This window comes from Hippocampus guttulatus, chromosome 23 (genome assembly GCF_054856545.1).
Source record: "Hippocampus guttulatus isolate MCC_2025c chromosome 23, RoL_Hgut_1.0, whole genome shotgun sequence".
Lineage (NCBI taxonomy): Eukaryota > Metazoa > Chordata > Actinopteri > Syngnathiformes > Syngnathidae > Hippocampus > Hippocampus guttulatus.
Window position 1 is genome coordinate 901170 of NC_141283.1, and position 19857 is coordinate 921026.

Consider the following 19857-nt stretch of genomic DNA (forward strand, 5'->3'; position numbering starts at 1 on the left):
TGCAGCTTCGTCGGGCTGGCTGAGTATTTCTATCTTGACGATAATGGAAAGAGATTTAGTTTAAAAAAAAATCGACTTACAAAAGTGATTGAAATTTGGCTATTTGCTAGCTATCGAACCACTTCCTGTTTTGTGGGAAATATCGTAAAATGACAAATTTTGGGATTCTCGGATGTGGGATTCATTCCATTGCGATCCAGTTGAATAGACGATCAATTAATCCCGAAGACAAACATAGAAAAATGTGCGAGTGACATAAGGATTTTTTTTTTCCCCCCTACTAACTAACCAACAAGAGGCATTTTTTGCCTTTCGGAACCTGACAGGAATTACTTTCACCTTCCCTACTTTGAGAAGAAACCCTGCGTGTACATCAAGAGCTGGTGGCAGGACCAGAGACGACGACTGTACAACTCCAACATGATGGACAAGATTGCCGACAAGCTGGTCAGCGCTCCGTTTTGCCATCTCACTTTTTCCCCTAATTGTGTTTCCAATAGCATCACTTTTGAACCCCCCGTGCATGATCATTAACTAGCCGCCGAAGAGAAGAAGAATTTGTGTCGCATAGTCCGCTCTCTGTTTTGTGTTTGGGGTGCGCAGGAGGAGGGCCTCAATGATGTTCAGGAGATCATTAAGACAGAGAAGGCCTTTCCGGAGCGCCGACTCAGGGGAGTTCTTGAGGAACTGAGCGTCGGCTGCAGGTCAGCGCCGGGGCACCATGAAACATTTTTTTTGCCATCATGCAAAAGTACAAGTATTGTATAGCACAAGAAATTTACATCGGTGTGAAGTTTAATCTTTTGTGAGGGTGTTGAGAGTACTTTTGGCGCCTCTTGGAGATGATCTGCTGAGAAACGCCGAGTCATGGTCTTAAACAATTATTGTACATGTTGTGCTTTTTTTTCACCAGTCGCTTTGTGACTTTGGCGAACAAGGACTTAAACCAGGAGGGTAGAACCAAACTGGATCGGGAAAGACTCAAGTCCTGCATGAGAGAAATGGTAACGATGTTGCAAAGTTGTTGCGGTGTTCCCTTTGATTTTGCATGCGTCTGAGCATGCATGGGAAAAAATGGGATGCTTCGATGGAACACCGGACAACGGTCTCCATTAAGCTGTGTTTTTTGCTCACTTTGCTCCGCAGGACAACATGAGCCAGCAGGCCAAACAGATGAGGACGCAAGTGAAGAAAAACACAGTCAAAGACAAATTAAAGCTGGTGCAAAACTTCCTGCTGAGGCTTCGCTTCCTCGCCGATGAGGTACACATTTGAAGGCGGAACAGAAACCAGTTGAGCTCATTTGCCGCGAATCTACAAAGTGTACTCGCCAGGGGCAGCTGTCAAACGAATACATTTGGTGAAAATTCAGCTTTGGCAATGGGAAATAACAAAGTAAACACTTTCCTGCACATTATTTGTAACAAGTCCAGAGTGTACTCAGCCTCTTATGCAAAAGTCACCTGGGAAATCCTCCAAGCCCACGAAAAAGTCATGATATGCTTCTTGTCCAGCCACAACACAGCATCCCGGATGTTTTCGTGTGGATGATGAGCAACCATAAACGTATCGCGTACGCCCGCCTCCCATCCAAAGACATCCTTTACTCGTTGGTGGATGAGGAGACGGGAAAAGACTGCGGGAAAGTCAAAGCTGTCTTTCTGAAGGTATGTCGTCGCCGGCACACACATGCTTTGTGAGTGAGCCTGCAAGAAGACTAATCGTTCATTTGCTTTTTACCGGTGGTGGGGGGGGGACTCTGTTTTCACCACAGCTGCCTGGTAAAAAGGGTTTCGGCCCAGCCGGTTGGACCGTTCAGGCTAAGCTGGAGTTGTACCTGTGGCTCGGTCTCAATAAGCAAAGGAAAGAATTCACGAGTGGTCTGCCCAACGGTTTTGAGGAAGTCAAAGCTGCTAAAACGGCTCCTTCTCTTCACTCTGCGCCCCCTGTCAGCCTCGTGTATAACAGTAAGTGCGCACTCGGATTTCCAATCGGCTGCTTTTTGAGCTGACGCCTTTGTTGCGTCCAACAGTGAAACAGGTCTTCCAGCTGAGAGCGCACATGTACCAAGCGCGAAGCCTGTTCGCCGCCGACAGCAGCGGCCTCTCCGACCCTTTCGCCAGAGTCTTTTTCTCCACACATAGTCAGGTCACCGAGGTAAAACCTTTGCGGGTCTCGTAAATTGTGAACTTCTGTGTCACGGGGGAATCTCAACAGCATGTCCTGCAGGTTCTGAGCGAGACCCTGTGTCCCACTTGGGACCAGCTGCTGGTTTTCGACAACGTGGAACTCTTTGGGGAAGCCGGCGAGCTCAGAGACGACCCGCCGATCATTGTGGTGGAAATTTACGACCAAGACACAGTGGTAGGACTGGCGCTCGGTTACATCAGAGAGGAAGCAACATTTGACTCTTTGTGCTCATGAAAGTCTTTTGCCTCTCCGTTCTGACCTCACTTCCCCCTCCTGTCCGTGCTCAAATAAGAGTGTGAAATCATCACCCTAATTTGAATCAGGGTCTGATGTAGCGTGAACTGCTGCAGTAGCACCTCTCCTTGCAGCAAAAAAAAAACAAAAAAACTGTTTTAGTATTCAGTACATTAATATTTCTCATTGATCTATGCCAGTAGTTTGGCAATATTGGCAATTTTGGGAATATTCAAAGTCTGACACTCTAACCCAACACTGTCATCAAAGGGGGGTCTCAGTGGAAACTGCACCCTCCCGCATCCTCCTCATCCTAACTCCCTTGGCTTATCCCTTGTGACTGTCTCCCACTGCCCATCGCCACGAGCAGGGCAAGGCGGAGTTCATCGGTCGCACCTTCGCCAAGCCCGCCATCAAGATGTGCGAGGAGCACTACGCCCCCCCGAGGTTTCCCCCGCAGCTGGAGTACTTTCAGATTTACAGAGGCAACTGCACTGCTGGAGAACTGCTGGCTGCCTTTGAGCTCCTCCAGGTAAATCGCAACCTGAGATCAGTTTTGGGGCACCGGAACCTCCACGGATGGGTTTCCATTTTCTATCTTCCATTTCTCCCCCTTACTAATTTCCGAATCGGACTCGCCCGATGTTGTTTTCAAAGCTCACTTTTTCCATTTAAAATGAACTGCTGGGTGTCCCGTCGCCCTTTACCCCTCCCCCCCCCCGCTCTTGTGAATCACCCGTTCTTCCTCCAGATCCCATTTGACGGCGAGGAGCTTAGACGAGCTCTGATCACTGTCCATAACTTTGCTGTTCCTCAGATCAAGGTGCTCTTCTCATTTCATCCCTTTCGCCGCACTTTGGTTACTGTCAGCCAGACACTTAAGAGATTCACCTCGCAGAAGGTCAAGAACACGATGCTACTTATTAGAAGACAATTTGATTAGCTAATATTAATCTGCGAATGTTAAAAAAAAAAAAACTAAACTCAATGCAGGTGCTTGGCTATGACTAGCTTCTGCACTTCTGCACTGCATCACTCAAAACCTACGCGACCACCAAAATTCTTGAGGGTCAAAAAATCTGCGATGTCACACACGCGGGAATCAAAAAGTATTGAACCACTTTAAATGAACGCCCGTTAGATTGGTCAAGGAGGGGCGACCGATCTTCCGCCGCTGGAAGGACCGACCGACTTCGAGCGAGGCCCAATTACCCCAGTTCCATTGGGGATCCGACCAGTCCTGAGTCGCTACCGCATCGAGGTGAGATTTATCGAACATCTTGGATTTTATAACAACATTTCAAGAAGATTGCTTTCATCCGCTCCAGGTCTTGTTTTGGGGCTTAAGGGACCTAAAGAGGGTCAACCTGGCCCAGGTGGATCGACCTCGCGTGGACATCGAGTGCGCTGGGAGAGGCGTTCAGTCCGTCCTCATTCCAAACTACAAGAAGAACCCAAATTTCAGCACGTTGGTCAAATGGTTTGAGGTGGTGAGTATCGGTTCTCCAAAGATTGAAATATAAATTGGCATTGATTCATCTTTGTTTACTTTAGGACCTCCCTGAAAATGAGCTCCTGCACCCTCCGCTCAACATCAGGGTGGTGGACTGCAGAGCGTTCGGTCGCTATGCTCTCGTTGGTTCGCACGCGGTCACGTGTCTCCGGCGTTTTCTCTACTGCGCTCCCGACAAGACGTCCAGTCACTGGGGCAGCGCAGGTACTAAAGATCACATGCACGATGCAAATTATAGATACTGTACATTTGGAAGAAAAATATTATGGAAGCTAAAACAGATCCCTGGGGAACACTCTTGGTCTTCTTCTGACATTGTAAAAAATACAAAAATAAAACCATCCTTCACGAACTTTTATTTCATTCCTTGCTATGGGCTGTTGGGGCTTCTCAATGTTTCATTATTTGACCTTTGCTTGTCTTTTCTCCTTTTTTTTCCCCCCTCTGTCACGGATCATCAACTGTCCTCTTCTGTCCTCCTGCCACCCATGCGGTGTCTTTATCCACTTTTTTGTGGGGGGTCGGTGGGGGGTGGCCTGGCTCCATCGGAACAGCTAAATTAATGAATGGCTACATGGTCCTGACCAATGGCGGCTCCCGGCATGGCTTTTCACCCAGTGCTTCCTCGCGCGCTCTCTCCCGCTCCGCAGGCGAAATCATCGTCCACGTGGACTCCGTGGAACCCGCCGTCCGGAAAATGGACACGCTTGTCAAGTTAGATGCTGTAAGACCAAGCTCTGCATTGTAAGTGGTGCCATGACTTTACAAATGCTCCAAAATACACATTTTTACAGTGCCAAGCAGAAGCTGCGTTTTTTTTTCTTTGTTTTTGCTTTGTGTTGCGAGCCAATGTGACTTTAAGAGTGGTTCACGTGGTAAATTGCCGTGAAAGTGGCGTACGGGTGCATTTGTGTTTGATGCTTGCATTTTCTCTTCTCACTGCATGTATTTTGATGCATTTCTTTTTTTTCTAACCACGCACTCTTAACGTCGGTTTAAAATAATTTGAATTCGATCCTGTAAATCATGGTACCACCATATATGCTGGTCATTCCCTTGCACGCATTATTAATAATCCCTGTGGGGTTTCCCATTGGTAGACATCTGATGCTGTCGTAAAAGTTGACATGGTAAGTGCTCGCGAGCTATGAAATACATTCTTGCTGTGGTTATATGGCGTAAAAAAAGATGAGTGACTGACATTTTTAATTGGGGTGTGCAGCTTGAAGAAGAAAGTGACAAAGAGAGAAAGAAGAAGAAAAAGAAAAAGAAGGGCGCAGCGGATGAAGAGGACGAGACGGACGAGAGCGTGCTGGATTGGTGGTCCAAATATTTTGCGTCCATTGAGACACTGAAAGAGGTTTGTGCAAGATTGCGTGATCCAATTTTGTCCTGACACATGCATAAATAAGGATTTTTTTAAAAAAAACGTCCCTTTAGACTCTCAGAGCTCAGGAAGCAGCTCAGGCCGAAGTAGAGGAGCGAGAAGACCTGGAAATTGCAGCTGAAGCAGCAGGTATGGATCTGAGTTTTGGTGATGGAAAATGGAATTGTGCCAATTGAACCAACCATGCGGAGCAAATTCAACCTTGACCAAAACGGATTGTGTTAAAGCATAAACAGTCTTCCGTGTCATTTCATTCCGTGCCATACTCATAAGTATGACAGTAGCAATCTTGTATACCGCTTGGAATTTCATCATTTGTCATGCAATTGACTTTCAAAGAGTCACCTCATGGAAACACCATGTACACTTCCACCTCCACTCAACCCTCCGCTCAGATATCAAATGTGATGACCTTGTTCGGAAAGGCTCCAGGATGAGGGAGAGGAACAAGGAGAAGAGGAGTGCCAAGGACAAGAAAAGGTGTCACGCTGTGGACGCAGCTGAGAAACGAACGGTTAAATCCAAAGTGGATGAGTTGATGGTATGTTACAGTGGTGTTTCGACATGGATCATAAAACGGAGCCTTGCGGAACTCCCTTTATTTATTCAGCATTTATTAACATTCATTTAGGAAATTTTACAGATAAACAGCAAACAGTTTATCATCAAAACTAATACAAGCGAGACATACATTGTCTTGTTGGACGCGTACAGGTGTACAACAAGGAACTCGAGACCGAATACGGCGACTTTGAAGACTGGCTGCATACTTTCAACCTGTATAGAGGGAAAGCCGGGGATGATGATGAACACGCTCTGGATGATGACCGCATCGTGGGACGGTTTAAGGTGTTTTGAAGTTCAGAATCAAAGCCAGTCCATTTTATAACACCGATGTTTCCGTTCCCTATTCAGGGTTCCTTGTGCATGTACAAGCTGCCATTGTCTGAGGAGATCACGAGAGACGTGGGATTCGATCCAAACATGGGCATGTTCCAGAGCATTCCTCATAACGACCCCATCAACGTGCTCGTCCGGGTATATGTGGTCAGGGTACGTTTGCGTGCTACTTAGAATTGAAATGGAGGTCAATTTGAGTCATCTGATCTGAACTGTCTTCGTCTTCAGGCCACGGATCTTCATCCCGCGGACATCAACGGGAAGGCAGACCCGTACGTCGTCATCAAGCTGGGAAAATCTGAGGTCAAGGACAAAGAGAACTACATCTCCAAGCAGCTCAATCCTGTGTTTGGCAAGTGAGTCACTCCAGATTTGGATTCCTAACTGTCAGACACTTTTCCACATGTCTGCCCTGCCCCATATTCAATCAATGTGTCATTTTCCCACCTTCACCTCACAGGTCCTTCGATATCGAAGCCACATTCCCGATAGAGTCCATGCTTACGGTGTCCATATATGACTGGGATCTTGTCGGCACTGACGATCTGATCGGAGAGACCAAGATCGACTTGGAGAATCGCTTCTACAGCAAATACAGAGCCACCTGTGGCATCTCGTCTGCCTACTCTCTGTAAGCGCTCGATTGAGAAATGCGAGTTAAAACAGTGGTGGGTAGTGTATCTTTGCCAGAATTTTTTTCAATAAACACACTTGCCTTCTCTTTCTCCGTTCCACTTGAGATGCGTTCATGACCGCCTCCAAAAAACGGAAATTAAAGATTCCTTCGATGAAACTCCGAAAATTTAAAATAATGCATCAAAAGAGAAAATCAATTGAGGAAATCACAAAATGCATTCTGTAGCCCCCCCTACAGAATTTATTGTGATTTCCTCATTTGTGAATACACAACAAAGGAAAAAATAAACACTTATGAGACAGTCCAGTCTCCTACATTTTACTGACATGTGATCGTTCTGTTGGTATTTCCTTAACCGCAGCTCCAACAGAACAATCTCAGAAGTGTTATTTATTCCTTTGTTGTGTACTGTATTCACAAATGAGGAAATCACAAAATAAATTCTGTGGGGCAGGGGGCTATAGAATTTATGATTTCCTCACTTGATTTTCTCTTTTGATGCATTATTTTCAATGTTCGTAGTTTCATTGAAGTAATCGTTAATTCACGTTTTTCGGAGGCGGTCAGGAACGCCTAACGTCAGGAGCATAGCTCCATCTCGTGGATGCATTGTAGATTGCGTTTTATAATCCAGTGCGTCCAATATATGAAGAAAATTACAAAATAGACCATTCATTGAAAGTGCGCCTCATAATCCAGTGCGCCTTTTCGTGTGGAAAATACGCTAAGTGGAACTGATACAACTGTTTACGTGTTTTGGCCTACAATAGCCATGGGTACAATATTTGGCGGGATCCTTTGAAGCCGAGCCAGATCCTCGCAAGGCTGTGTAAGGAAGGCAAGATCGACGCCCCTCAGTATGGCCCGGGAGGGAAAGTCAAGGTGGCCAACCGCACCTTCGTGGGACCAACCGAGATCGAGGATGAAAATGGTCCGACATGATGGCATAACGAACCATCGTGCCAAGGATTTCTAACATGTTGGCTGCGTTCCACCTGAAAGGTCTGAAGAAGCAGACGGAGGAGCATTTAGCACTGATGGTGCTGAACCACTGGGAGGAGATCCCGCGAGTGGGTTGCCGACTCGTTCCGGAACACGTTGAGACCAGACCCCTGCTGAACCCTGATAAACCGGGCATCGAACAGGTAGGAAATCGAATCTATAAAAGCGCACGCTCAATTTGACCGACGCCACCATGTGATCAAGGGTCGTATCGAGATGTGGGTGGACATGTTTCCGATGGACACACCGGCTCCCGGACCCGCAATTGAGATAGCGCCACGGAAGCCTAAAAGGTAAGCCTGCTGTGTTTTGGAATATCGCACATGTGATGCCTGAATTAAACCCTTTGAGAACCCCTTAAGACCCATCCAGAAGAGTTGGAAGAAGTGGCGGGGGGTGGGGGGGGGTCGTCCAGGCTTCCCTGCCGAAGTTACTGTCCCCGTGGATAAGCGATGGTTGATAGATGGAATGGATTAAATAAGTACATCCACAAAATCTAATTTAAAATACGTTGAAACCAATTCCACTCTAAGTGTTGGTCAAATTAATTCTTGGAGACAAAATTCAGAATATTAAAATCATTATATATTTTTTAGGCGGGGGTGTTTCATTGTTTTTTTTTAACATAGGGACTCACGTTACAAAGGTTAATTTCTTCTATTTTTTTCCCAGCTGAAAATGTACCGGATTTTCCACACTAAAAGGCGCACTGAAAAGTCTTCCATTTTCTTAAAAGTGATTTGTGATTTCCTCATTTGTGAATAAACACTTCCGAGACAGTCCAGTCTCCGACATTTTACTGACATCTGATCGTTCTGTTGCAGCTACGCTCAAGGAAATGCCAAAATAAATTCTGTAGGGGGGCTTTAGAATTTATTTTGTGATTTCCTCGATTTTCTGTTTTGATGCATCATTTTCAATTTTTGTCGTTTCATTGAAGTAATCATTAATTTACGTTTTTTGGAGGTGGTCACACCTCTCGAGTCGAACGGAAGGAGCATAGCTCCATCTAGTGGATGCATTGTAGAGTGCATCCAATACCTGGAAAAAAAAATTACAAAATAGGCCATTCATTGAAGGTGCGCCTCATAATCCAGTGCGCCTTTTAGTGTGGAAAATACGGTATTTTTTCTGCAATTAATTAGGAAATACATTGGCAGTTTATATATTGTACATGTGTGTATATGTTGCTTCCTCCTCCCTTTACCAGATATGAGCTCAGGGTGATTATTTGGAATACAGATGAAGTAATACTGGAGGACGATGATTACTTCACTGGGGAAAAGTCCAGTGACATATTTGTCAGGGGGTACGTAGAGTGGGATGCAGCTTGAGCAAGTGGCGCCCGCCTGGCCGCATCCCGAGCTGTGTGTGGCGTGGACTGTTTTGTTTGCAGTTAACTACTTTTTGTTTTGTTTCCATTTGTCGCGTGTGTGTCCGTCTTTGGTGTTTGTGGCGTGTCTCTGCTTGTGTGCAGCTTTGAGCTCCGTGTTGTTATTTGGAACACTGATGACGTAATTCTAGAGGACGATGCTTTCCTGACAGGGGAGAAGATGTCTGACATCTATGTCAGGGGGTAAAAAAACAGAACAAAACACAAGATACCATCGCATGGCTTGTATGACTTCATCCCTTTTCCAGACTATCCTACTTCCTGTTTTATTTTCCCATCTGGCACGGGCCTTCCTTGTCTTTACCCTCTCAAATCGGCAACACGCAAGGAATCATAAAAACATTCAGGACCAAACCATTTTGCTACTGTTAACATAGTAAGAAATATTTTTTGCTTTTGTATTTATATCTTTGCATATCTCAAATCTCTACCACATTCGAATTTTTTTTCTTCGGCCTTGCGAGCCATGTCAAATGTAAATTTTAGCATAAGCTGCGAGCTGCAAGTGGCCCCCGGGCCGTAATTTGGACACCGCCCGACATAGTGAGACCGTTGAGTCTTGTGGTTTGGTCCTTCACTGCAGTGTCTGATCCGAAAAGGGCTTCAACTTCCACGTCCTGCCTTGTTGCATGCGCGCATGCAGAGGAACCGACCGTCGCATGCTTGGACGAATGAGAAGCGGCTCCATTGCCGAGCGCAACGTTGGCGAGTGCGGCCTCCTCGTCTGTAACTTCCTACAAAGTCGATACTTTTGTGCTTTTGATGGCGAGAAAGACATCATTATGACCCGATGATGTTTTTCTTATACGCCTCATTCTCTTCAGTTCCTCTTTTTCAATCCCTGGTAGAAAATAAAAAATTTGGTGGGCAAGCCTCGGTGTGAGCAACTGGAGCATCTGTGCCAAGCCGTGTGTGTGTCCCTGATAAACGAATGTCTGTCGTGTCCTCGAGGTCACCGTTTTTTTGAGGTGCATGTTTGCCGAAAGCACAGTCAACTGGAGCTGACTTGCGGTCTTCCCCCCCCCCCGTCTTCGCCGACCGACACAGGTGGCTGAAGGGGCAGCAGGAAGACAGGCAGGACACAGACGTCCACTACCACTCCCTGACCGGCGAGGGAAACTTCAACTGGCGCTTCGTCTTCCCCTTCGACTACCTCATGGCCGAGGAGAAGATTGTCATCTCCAAGAAAGAATCCATGTTCTCCTGGGACGAGACGGAGTACAAGATTCCGGCTCGCCTCACGCTGCAGGTGTGGGACGCCGACCACTTCTCTGCCGACGACTTCCTGGGTAGGTAAATGAATTGGAACGAATTTGCGAGTTTGAATCCATCCGCACGAGGCGTTTACCGCTTTTCCAGGTGCCATTGAGCTGGACCTGAATCGCTTCCCTCGCGGGGCCAAGACCTCCAAGCAGTGCTCCATCGACTTGATCCGAAACGAGCAGGATCTTCCCTCCGTTTCCATCTTCAAGCAAAAGAGGGTCAAGGGTTGGTGGCCATTTGTGGCCCGAGATGAGAATGACGAGATGGAGCTGACGGTGAGTCAGATGGCGAAATATACTTTGAATGCCAAATATGGTACGACCGAACAAATGGAAGTTTCGAGTTCTTGTCGCATCTTCTGTTGTGAATGAGAGTGAGAATGCCAACGATGCTGTCACCCGACAGGGCAAAGTGGAGGCTGAACTCCATCTGGTGACGGCAGAAGAGGCAGAGAAAATCCCAGTGGGGCTCGGCCGCAACGAGCCCGATCCGCTGGAGAAACCAAAGTAAGACGAGAACCAATTGCGGGACGCGCGCGCTTGCATGTCTGATTAAACTCTTGAAAGTTTGCTGGCTCAGGAGTTCTTCTCTCAGTGAGGAAAGCAGTGCAACACGCGGGAGTCGGACCGCTTTCCTCACTGATGCTTTCTCTTTCGTTCTTCTTCTACTTTGGCATCACCTCCTGTGTTTGCGTACTCGCTACCACCCCTCCCCATTTTCCACCCCCCCCCCCCAAAAAAAGTCGCCCGGATACAAGCTTCATGTGGTTCCTGGGTCCTCTCAAGTCCATTCGCTACTTCCTGTGGCACAACTACCGCTGGCTGATCCTCAAGGCACTGGGCCTCATCCTCCTGCTCCTCATGCTGGGCCTCTTCCTCTACTCCATCCCCGGCTACCTGGTCAAGAAGATGCTGGGTGTCTGAGCCGGTAGTCTTCGTCCTACAACCCCCCGTCACGAAACACCTCTTCCTCCTCCTTGTGTTCTGTGCTTTGCTCGGTCCCCCTTCTGTCCTTATCTTTTGTTCCTCGCGTCTTTCAGTTGTCCTTTTCAAGTCTTTTGCACATCCTCGTGTGTCTATTTCCGCCGCATCTTTGATGTATCTGGTCGTTGCATGAAAGCACAGCACCGCTTTGTGATATTCGGGACATCAAATGAACACGGTAGGATTGAAAACATCGGTCAGATTACAATCATGGCGGGAACATCAGGGGTTTTATACTTGCGAGATACTTTGGACCAGCAGTCTGGTCCTCGATAGCCCTCAGGTAGGCCTGTTTTAGATTCCTCCACGCACCTCATTCAAATCATCAGCAAGCTCGACAGAAGCCTGTTAACAAGCTTGATCGTTTGAATAAGGTGTGTTGGAGGAGGGAGACATCGAAAACAGGTTGGGGTTAGGGATCTCCAGGACTCGTGCTGTAGAAAAATAACATTTAACACACTTAACATTCAGGACAATTTAGAGCTTGGATGAGTCAAGATTTTTTTTTTGACTTGGTTACGACCCAGCGCCGCTAATTGGCCCACTTTCTTCTGTCTCCCCATTCAAGTCGGCCAGACACAACCTTCCTGTGGTTCCTGAGCCCGCTGAAAGCCATCCGCTATCTGGTGTGCAACCGCTACAAGTGGCTCATCATCAAGATCATCCTGGCCTTGCTCCTGCTCGTCATGCTGGGACTTTTCCTGTACAGTATGCCGGGCTACCTCGTCAAGAAGCTGCTCGGCGCCTGAGCGGGATCGGCGCGGGCAGCGCGGGGTTGCGGAAGGCTGAGTGAAGGCAGCGGCTCGGGATTTACACCGCTCTTTCCGTCAGCCTCGACCACAGGAAGGGAGCAAATTGCATTCATGTTAATTGGTCTCTCTCTCTGTGAGCAAATTGCATTCGTGTTCATTGGTCTCTCCCTCTCTCTCGCTCTCCGAGTCAAGAGAGCGCGAGAGAGAGAGAGAGAGAACTTAAAATTGACAAAAAAAAACACAGATGGTAGTCGCCGAAAAACAATGTGTGGCTTATTGTCTTTTTCATGGTTTTTGGCGGATTATGTCTCCTTGATGCATATCACCACTTTACTGCACAGATCGCCACGGCATTTGGCAAGAGTTGTGGGGCGGCACGGTGGTCATACATTCACAGATCGTGGATGGGATGGAGAAATGAATAAAAAAGCACGAGTCGAGCTCAGCCGACGGGTGCTTTTTTATTATGATGATATGATGATGAAGTGTCCACTGACTGAAAATTAGAGATACTAAAGCTTGTGAAAAGGTTACAACACACTTGATTGAAATGATCAGATCATCAGCAAGCTCTGTGGAAGCCTGACATTGAACCTGTTCATTTGAATCAGGTGTGTTGCAACAGGGAGACTGTAAGGCATTTTTGGCCCAGGAAAAAACACATACAGTAGTATAGTAAGGTGTTTTTGGCCCGAAAAAAAGACATAGTATAGTAGGGCGTTTTTGGCCCGAAAAAAACGACGTAGTGTAGTAAGGCGTTTTTAGCCCAAAAAAAACAATAGAGTATATATACTAAGGCGTTTTTGGCCCGAAAAAAATGACAAGAGTATATATAGTAAGGCGTTTCTGGCCCGAAAAAAACGACATAGTATAGTAAGGCTTTTTTGGCCCAAAAAAACGACCATGTATAGTAAGGTGTTTTTGGGCTGAAAAAAACCACATAGTATAGTAAGGCGTTTTTAGCCCAACAAAAAAGACATAGTATAGTAAGGCGTTTTTAGCCCGAAAAAAACGACATAGTATAGTAAAGCGTTTTTGACCCGAAAAAAAAGACAGTATAGTAAGGCGTTTTTGGCCCGAAAAAAATGATATAGTATAGTAAGGCATTTTTGGCCCGAAAAAACGACATACTATAGTAAGGCATTTTTGGCCCGAAAAAAAACGGCATAGTATAGTAAGGCGTTTTTAGCCCAAAAAAACGACAGTATAGTAAGGCGTTTTTGGCCCGAAAAAAACGACATAGTAGTAAGGCGTTTTAGCCCGAAAAAAAACGACCATGTATAGTAAGGCGTTTTTAGCCCCGAAAAAATGACATAGTATAGTAAGGCGTTTTTGGCCCATAAAAATACGACATAGTATAGTAAGGCGTTTTTGGCAGAAAAATAAACGACATAGTATTGTAAGGCGTTTTAGCCTGAAAAAAACGACCATGTATAGTAAGGCGTTTTTGGCCGAAAAAAAGACATAGTATTGTAAGGCGTTTTTAGCCCGAAAAAAACGACCATGTATAGTAAGGCGTTTTTGGCCGAAAAAAAGACATAGTATTGTAAGGCGTTTTTAGCCCGAAAAAAACGACATAGTATATATAGTAAGGCGTTTTTAGCCGAAAAAAACGACATAGTTTAGTAAAGCGTTTTTTGCCGAAAAAACGACATAGTATAGTAAGGCGTTTTTAGCCTGAAAAAAACGACATAGTATATAAGGCGTTTTTAGCCCGAAAAAAACGACATAGTATAGTAAGGAGTTTTTAGGCCGAAAAAAACCCACGTAGTATAGTAAGGCGTTTTTAGCCCGAAAAAAACGACATAGTATATATAGTAAGGCGTTTTTAGCAGAAAAAAACAACATAGTATAGTAAGGCGTTTTTAGGCCGAAAAAAACGACATAGTATAGTAAGGCGTTTTTAGGCCGAAAAAAACGACATAGTATAGTAAGGCGTTTTTAGCCCGAAAAAAACGACATAGTATAGTAAGGTTTTTAGCCGAAAAAAAAGACATAGAATAGAAAGGTGTTTTTAGCCTGAAAAAAACGACATATTTTAGTAAGGCGTTGTTAGCCGAAAAAAACGACATAGTATAGTAAGGCATTTTTAGCCGAAAAAAAACAACAGTATAGTAAGGCCTTTTTTTTGCCGAAAAAAACGACATAGTATAGTAAGGCGTTTTTAGCCCGAAAAAAACGACATAGTATATAGTAAAGCGTTTTTAGCCCGAAAAAAACGACATAGTATAGTATGGCGTTTTTAGCCCGAAAAAAACGACAGTATAGTAAGGCGTTTTTAGACGAAAAAAACGACATATTATAGTAAGGCGTTTTTAGCCTGAAAAAAACGACAGAATAGTAAGGCGTTTTTAGCCCGAAAAAAACGACATAGTATTGTAAGCCGTTTTTAGCCTGAAAAAACCGACATAGTATTGTAAGCCGTTTTAGCCCGAAAAAAACGACATAGTTTAGTAAGGCGTTGTTAGCCGAAAAAAACGACATAGTATAGTAAGGCGTTTTTAGCCCGAAAAAAACAACAGAATAGAAAGGTGTTTTTAGCCTGAAAAAAACGACATAGTTTAGTAAGGCGTTTTTAGCCGAAAAAAACGACATAGTATAGTAAGGCGTTTTTAGCCCGAAAAAAACGACATAGTATAGTAAGGCGTTTTTAGCCCGAAAAAAACGACATAGTATAGTAAGGCGTTTTTAGCCGAAAAAAACGACATATTATAGTAAGGCGTTTTTAGCCGAAAAAAACGACATAGTATAGTAAGGCGTTTTTAGCCGAAAAAAACGACATAGTATAGTAAGGCGTTTTTAGGCCGAAAAAAACCGACATAGTATAGTAAGGCGTTTTTGGGCCGAAAAAAACGACATAGTATAGTAAGGCGTTTTTAGCCCGAAAAAAACAACATAGTATAGTAAGGCGTTTTTGGCCGAAAAAAACCGACAGTATAGTAAGGCGTTTTTAGCCCGAAAAAAACGACATAGTATAGTAAGGCGTTTTTAGCCTGAAAAAACGACACAGTATAGTAAGGCGTTTTTAGCCGAAAAAAACGACATAGTATAGTAAGGCGTTTTTAGCCCGAAAAAAACGACATAGTATAGTAAGGCGTTTTTAGCCTGAAAAAAACGACACAGTATAGTAAGGCGTTTTTAGCCCGAAAAAAACGACATAGTATAGTAAGGCGTTTTTAGCCCGAAGAAAATGACAGTATAGTAAGGCGTTTTAGCAGAAAAAAAACAACATAGTATAGTAAGGCGTTTTTAGCCCGAAAAAACGACAGTATAGTAAGGCGTTTTTAGCCGAAAAAAACGACATAGTATAGTAAGGCGTTTTTAGGCCGAAAAAAACCGACATAGTATAGTAAGGCGTTTTTGGGCCGAAAAAAACGACATAGTATAGTAAGGCGTTTTTAGCCCGAAAAAAACAACATAGTATAGTAAGGCGTTTTTGGCCGAAAAAAACCGACAGTATAGTAAGGCGTTTTTAGCCCGAAAAAAACGACATAGTATAGTAAGGCGTTTTTAGCCTGAAAAAACGACACAGTATAGTAAGGCGTTTTTAGCCGAAAAAAACGACATAGTATAGTAAGGCGTTTTTAGCCCGAAAAAAACGACATAGTATAGTAAGGCGTTTTTAGCCTGAAAAAAACGACACAGTATAGTAAGGCGTTTTTAGCCGAAAAAAACGACATAGTATAGTAAGGCGTTTTTAGCCCGAAGAAAATGACAGTATAGTAAGGCGTTTTAGCAGAAAAAAAACAACATAGTATAGTAAGGCGTTTTTAGCCCGAAAATACGACAGTATAGTAAGGCGTTTTTAGCCCGAAAAAAACGACATAGTATAGTATGCCGTTTTTAGCCTGAAAAAAACGACACAGTATAGTAAGCCGTTTTTAGCCGAAAAAAACGACATAGTATAGTAAGGCGTTTTTAGCCCGAAAAAAACGACATAGTATAGTAAGGCGTTTTTAGCAGAAAAAAACGAGTGTTGTAAGGCCTTTTTAGCACGAAAAAAACCACATAGTATAGTAAGGCGTTTTTAGCCCGAAAAAAACGACATAGAATAGAAAGATGTTTTTAGCCCGAAAAAAACGACATAGTATAGTAAGGCGTTTTTAGCCCGAAAAAAACGACATAGTATAGTAAGGCGTTTTTAGCCCGAAAAATGACATAGTATAGTAAGGCGTTTTTAGCAGAAAAAAACGACATAGTAAAGTAAGGCGTTTTTAGCAGAAAAAAACGACATAGTATAGTAAGGCGTTTTTAGCAGAAAAAAACGACATAGTATAGTAAGGCGTTTTTAGCAGAAAAAAAACGACAGTGTTGTAAGGCCTTTTTAGCACGAAAAAAAACACATAGTATAGTAAGGCGTTTTTAGCCGAAAAAAACGACATAGTATAGTAAGGCGTTTTTAGCCCGAAAAAAACGACATAGTATATATAGTAAGGCGTTTTTAGCAGAAAAAAACAACATAGTATAGTAAGGCGTTTTTAGGCCGAAAAAAACGACATAGTATAGTAAGGCGTTTTTAGCCCGAAAAAAACGACATAGTATAGTAAGGCGTTTTTAGCCCGAAAAAAACGACATAGTATAGTAAGGCGTTTTTAGCCCGAAAAATGACATAGTATAGTAAGGCGTTTTTAGCAGAAAAAAACGACATAGTAAAGTAAGGCGTTTTTAGCAGAAAAAAACGACATAGTATAGTAAGGCGTTTTTAGCAGAAAAAAACGACATAGTATAGTAAGGCGTTTTTAGCAGAAAAAAAACGACAGTGTTGTAAGGCCTTTTTAGCACGAAAAAAAACACATAGTATAGTAAGGCGTTTTTAGCCGAAAAAAACGACATAGTATAGTAAGGCGTTTTTAGCCCGGAAAAAACGACATAGTATAGTAAGGCGTTTTTAGCCCGAAAAAAACGACATAGTATAGTAAGGCGTTTTTAGCAGAAAAAAACGACATAGTATAGTAAGGCGTTTTTAGCAGAAAAAAACGACAGTGTTGTAAGGCCTTTTTAGCACGAAAAAAACCACATAGTATAGTAAGGCGTTTTTAGGCCGAAAAAAACGACATAGTATAGTAAGGCATTTTTAGCAGAAAAAAACGACATAGTAAAGTAAGAGGTTTTTAGCCCGAAAAAAAACGACATAGTATAGTAAGGCGTTTTTAGCAGAAAAAAACGACAGTGTTGTAAGGCCTTTTTAGCCCGAAAAAAACGACATAGTATAGTAAGAGGTTTTTAGCCGAAAAAAACGACAGTATTGTAAGGCGTTTTTAGGCCGAAAAACACGGTCAGTTGAACCGGGGTTGCCTGGACCGAACACCTGCATGTGTACCCCTACACTGCCAGTGACTGTGACTTGACCTGAACGATAGGTGTATTTGGCATCCACTATGGAGGGTTGCCAGTTAAAAAAAAAAGTGTTTGGTGTTGTATTTTCACACATCACTAAGCGGGGTTCGAACCGGGGATGTCTGGACCGAACACCTGCATGTGTACCCCTACACTGCCAGTGACTGTGACTTGACCTGAACGATAGGTGTATTTGGCATCCACTATGGAGGGTTGCCAGTTAAAAAAAAAAGTGTTTGGTGTTGTATTTTCACACATCACCAAGCGGGGTTCGAACCGGGGATGTCTGGACCAAACACCTGCATGTGTACCCCTACACCACCAGTGACTGTGACTTGCCCTGCACTATTGAAGTATTTGGCATTCACTAGGGAGAGTTTACAGTTACAAAAAAAAAAGCAAAGTGTTTGGTGTATTTTATTTTCACATGTGACTGAGCGGAGTTTGAACCCAGGGAGCCTGGACCGAAAGCCGGCGCGTGTGCCTCTACACTGCGACATATTGTCGTTTTTTTTCGGGCTAAAAACGCCTTACAATACTATGTAGTTTTTTTCAGGCTAAAAACGCCTTACTATACTATGTCGTTTTTTTCGGGCTAAAAACGCCTTACTATACTATGTCGTTTTTTTCGGCTAAAAACCTCTTACTATACTGTCGTTTTTTTCGGGCTAAAAACGCCTTACTATACATGTTCGTTTTTTTCAGGCTAAAAACGCCTTACAATACTATGTCGTTTTTTTCGGGCTAAAAACGCCTTACTATACTATGTTGTTTTTTTCTGCTAAAAACGCCTTACTATACTATGTCGTTTGTTCGGCTAAAAATGCCTTACTATACTGTCGTTTTTTTCGGGCTAAAAACGCCTTACTATACTATGTTTTTTTCGGGCTAAAAACGCCTTACTATACTATGTTGTTTTTTTCGGCTAAAAATGCCTTACTATACTGTCGGTTTTTTTCGGGCTAAAAACGCCTTACTATACTATGCCGTTTTTTTTCGGGCCAAAAACGCCTTACTATACTATGTCATTTTTTCGGGGCTAAAAACGCCTTACTATACATGGTCGGTTTTTTTTCGGGCTAAAACGCCTTACTATACTATGTCGTTTTTTTCGGCTAAAAACGCCTTACTATACTATGTCGTTTTTTTCGGGCTAAAAACGCCTTACTATACTGTCGTTTTTTCGGCCTAAAAACGCCTTACTATACTATGTCGTTTTTTTCGGCTAAAAACGCCTTACTATATATACTATGTCGTTTTTTTCAGGCTAAAAACGCCTTACTATACTATGTTATTTTTTTCTGCTAAAAACGCCTTACTATACTATGTCGTTTTTTTCAGGCTAAAAACGCCTTACAATACTATGTCGTTTTTTTCGGGCTAAAAACGCCTTACTATACTATGTTGTTTTTTTCTGCTAAAAACGCCTTACTATATATACTATGTCGTTTTTTCGGCTAAAAATGCCTTACTATACTGTCGGGTTTTTTTCGGGCTAAAAATGCCTTACTATACTATGCCGTTTTTTTCGGGCCAAAAATGCCTTACTATACTATGTCGTTTTTTATGGGCCAAAAACGCCTTACTATACTATGTCATTTTTTCGGGGCTAAAAACGCCTTACTATACATGGTCGGTTTTTTTCGGGCTAAAACGCCTTACTATACTATGTCGTTTTTTTCGGGCTAAAAACGCCTTACTATACTATGTCGTTTTTTTCGGGCCAAAAACGCCTTACTATACTGTCGTTTTTTCGGGGCTAAAAACACCTTACTATACTATGTCGTTTTTTTTCGGGCCAAAAACGCCTTACTATACTATGTCGTTTTTTCGGGGCTAAAAACGCCTTACTATACTCTGTCGTTTTTTTCGGGCTAAAAACGCCTTACTATACTATGTCGTTTTTTCGGCTAAAAATGCCTTACTATACTATGTCGTTTTTTTTCGGGCCAAAAATGCCTTACTATACTATGTCGTTTATTTTGGGCCAAAAACGCCTTAGTATACTATGTCGTTTTTTTCAGGCTAAAAACACCTTACAATACTATGTCGTTTTTTTTCGGCTAAAAACGCCTTACTATACTATGTCGTTTTTTTCGGCTAAAAACGCCTTACTATACTATGTCGTTTTTTTTCGGCTAAAAACCTTACTATACTATGTCGTTTTTTTCGGCCTAAAAACGCCTTACTATACTATGTCGTTTTTTTCGGCCTAAAAACGCCTTACTATACTATGTCGTTTTTTTCGGCTAAAAACGCCTTACTA

The 19857-nt window shown here is 43.4% G+C and overlaps 1 protein-coding gene across 16 annotated transcripts in view; it reads left to right on the forward strand.

The window, feature by feature from the left end:
• Positions 1-12699, forward strand: part of LOC147185590 (otoferlin-like) — a 29948-nt gene extending 17249 nt beyond the window's left edge. The window contains exons 18-49 of one of the 16 annotated variants that reach the window (XM_086104095.1): positions 327-447; positions 604-704; positions 914-1004; positions 1147-1263; positions 1515-1667; positions 1775-1967; positions 2033-2157; positions 2230-2364; positions 2795-2956; positions 3176-3247; positions 3566-3685; positions 3753-3914; positions 3979-4141; positions 4588-4661; positions 5038-5067; positions 5160-5297; positions 5378-5453; positions 5720-5865; positions 6039-6173; positions 6240-6377; positions 6453-6580; positions 6685-6855; positions 7632-7792; positions 7864-8006; positions 8068-8156; positions 9074-9172; positions 9341-9439; positions 10304-10545; positions 10616-10794; positions 10925-11025; positions 11262-11446; positions 12071-12219. In XM_086104095.1, coding sequence (XP_085960221.1) covers positions 327-447; positions 604-704; positions 914-1004; positions 1147-1263; positions 1515-1667; positions 1775-1967; positions 2033-2157; positions 2230-2364; positions 2795-2956; positions 3176-3247; positions 3566-3685; positions 3753-3914; positions 3979-4141; positions 4588-4661; positions 5038-5067; positions 5160-5297; positions 5378-5453; positions 5720-5865; positions 6039-6173; positions 6240-6377; positions 6453-6580; positions 6685-6855; positions 7632-7792; positions 7864-8006; positions 8068-8156; positions 9074-9172; positions 9341-9439; positions 10304-10545; positions 10616-10794; positions 10925-11025; positions 11262-11442 — 4045 coding nt within the window. In that variant the 3' untranslated portion in view covers positions 11443-11446; positions 12071-12219. Of the gene's footprint in view, positions 1-326; positions 448-603; positions 705-913; positions 1005-1146; positions 1264-1514; positions 1668-1774; positions 1968-2032; positions 2158-2229; positions 2365-2794; positions 3248-3565; positions 3686-3752; positions 3915-3978; positions 4142-4491; positions 4662-5037; positions 5068-5159; positions 5298-5377; positions 5454-5719; positions 5866-6038; positions 6174-6239; positions 6378-6452; positions 6581-6684; positions 6856-7631; positions 7793-7863; positions 8007-8067; positions 8157-9073; positions 9173-9340; positions 9440-10303; positions 10546-10615; positions 10795-10924; positions 11026-11261; positions 11447-12070 lie in introns of all 16 variants that reach the window. The other 15 variants (XM_086104094.1, XM_086104087.1, XM_086104093.1 and 12 more) reach the window with 15 other exon arrangements.
• The last annotated feature ends 7158 nt before the right edge of the window (positions 12700-19857 follow it).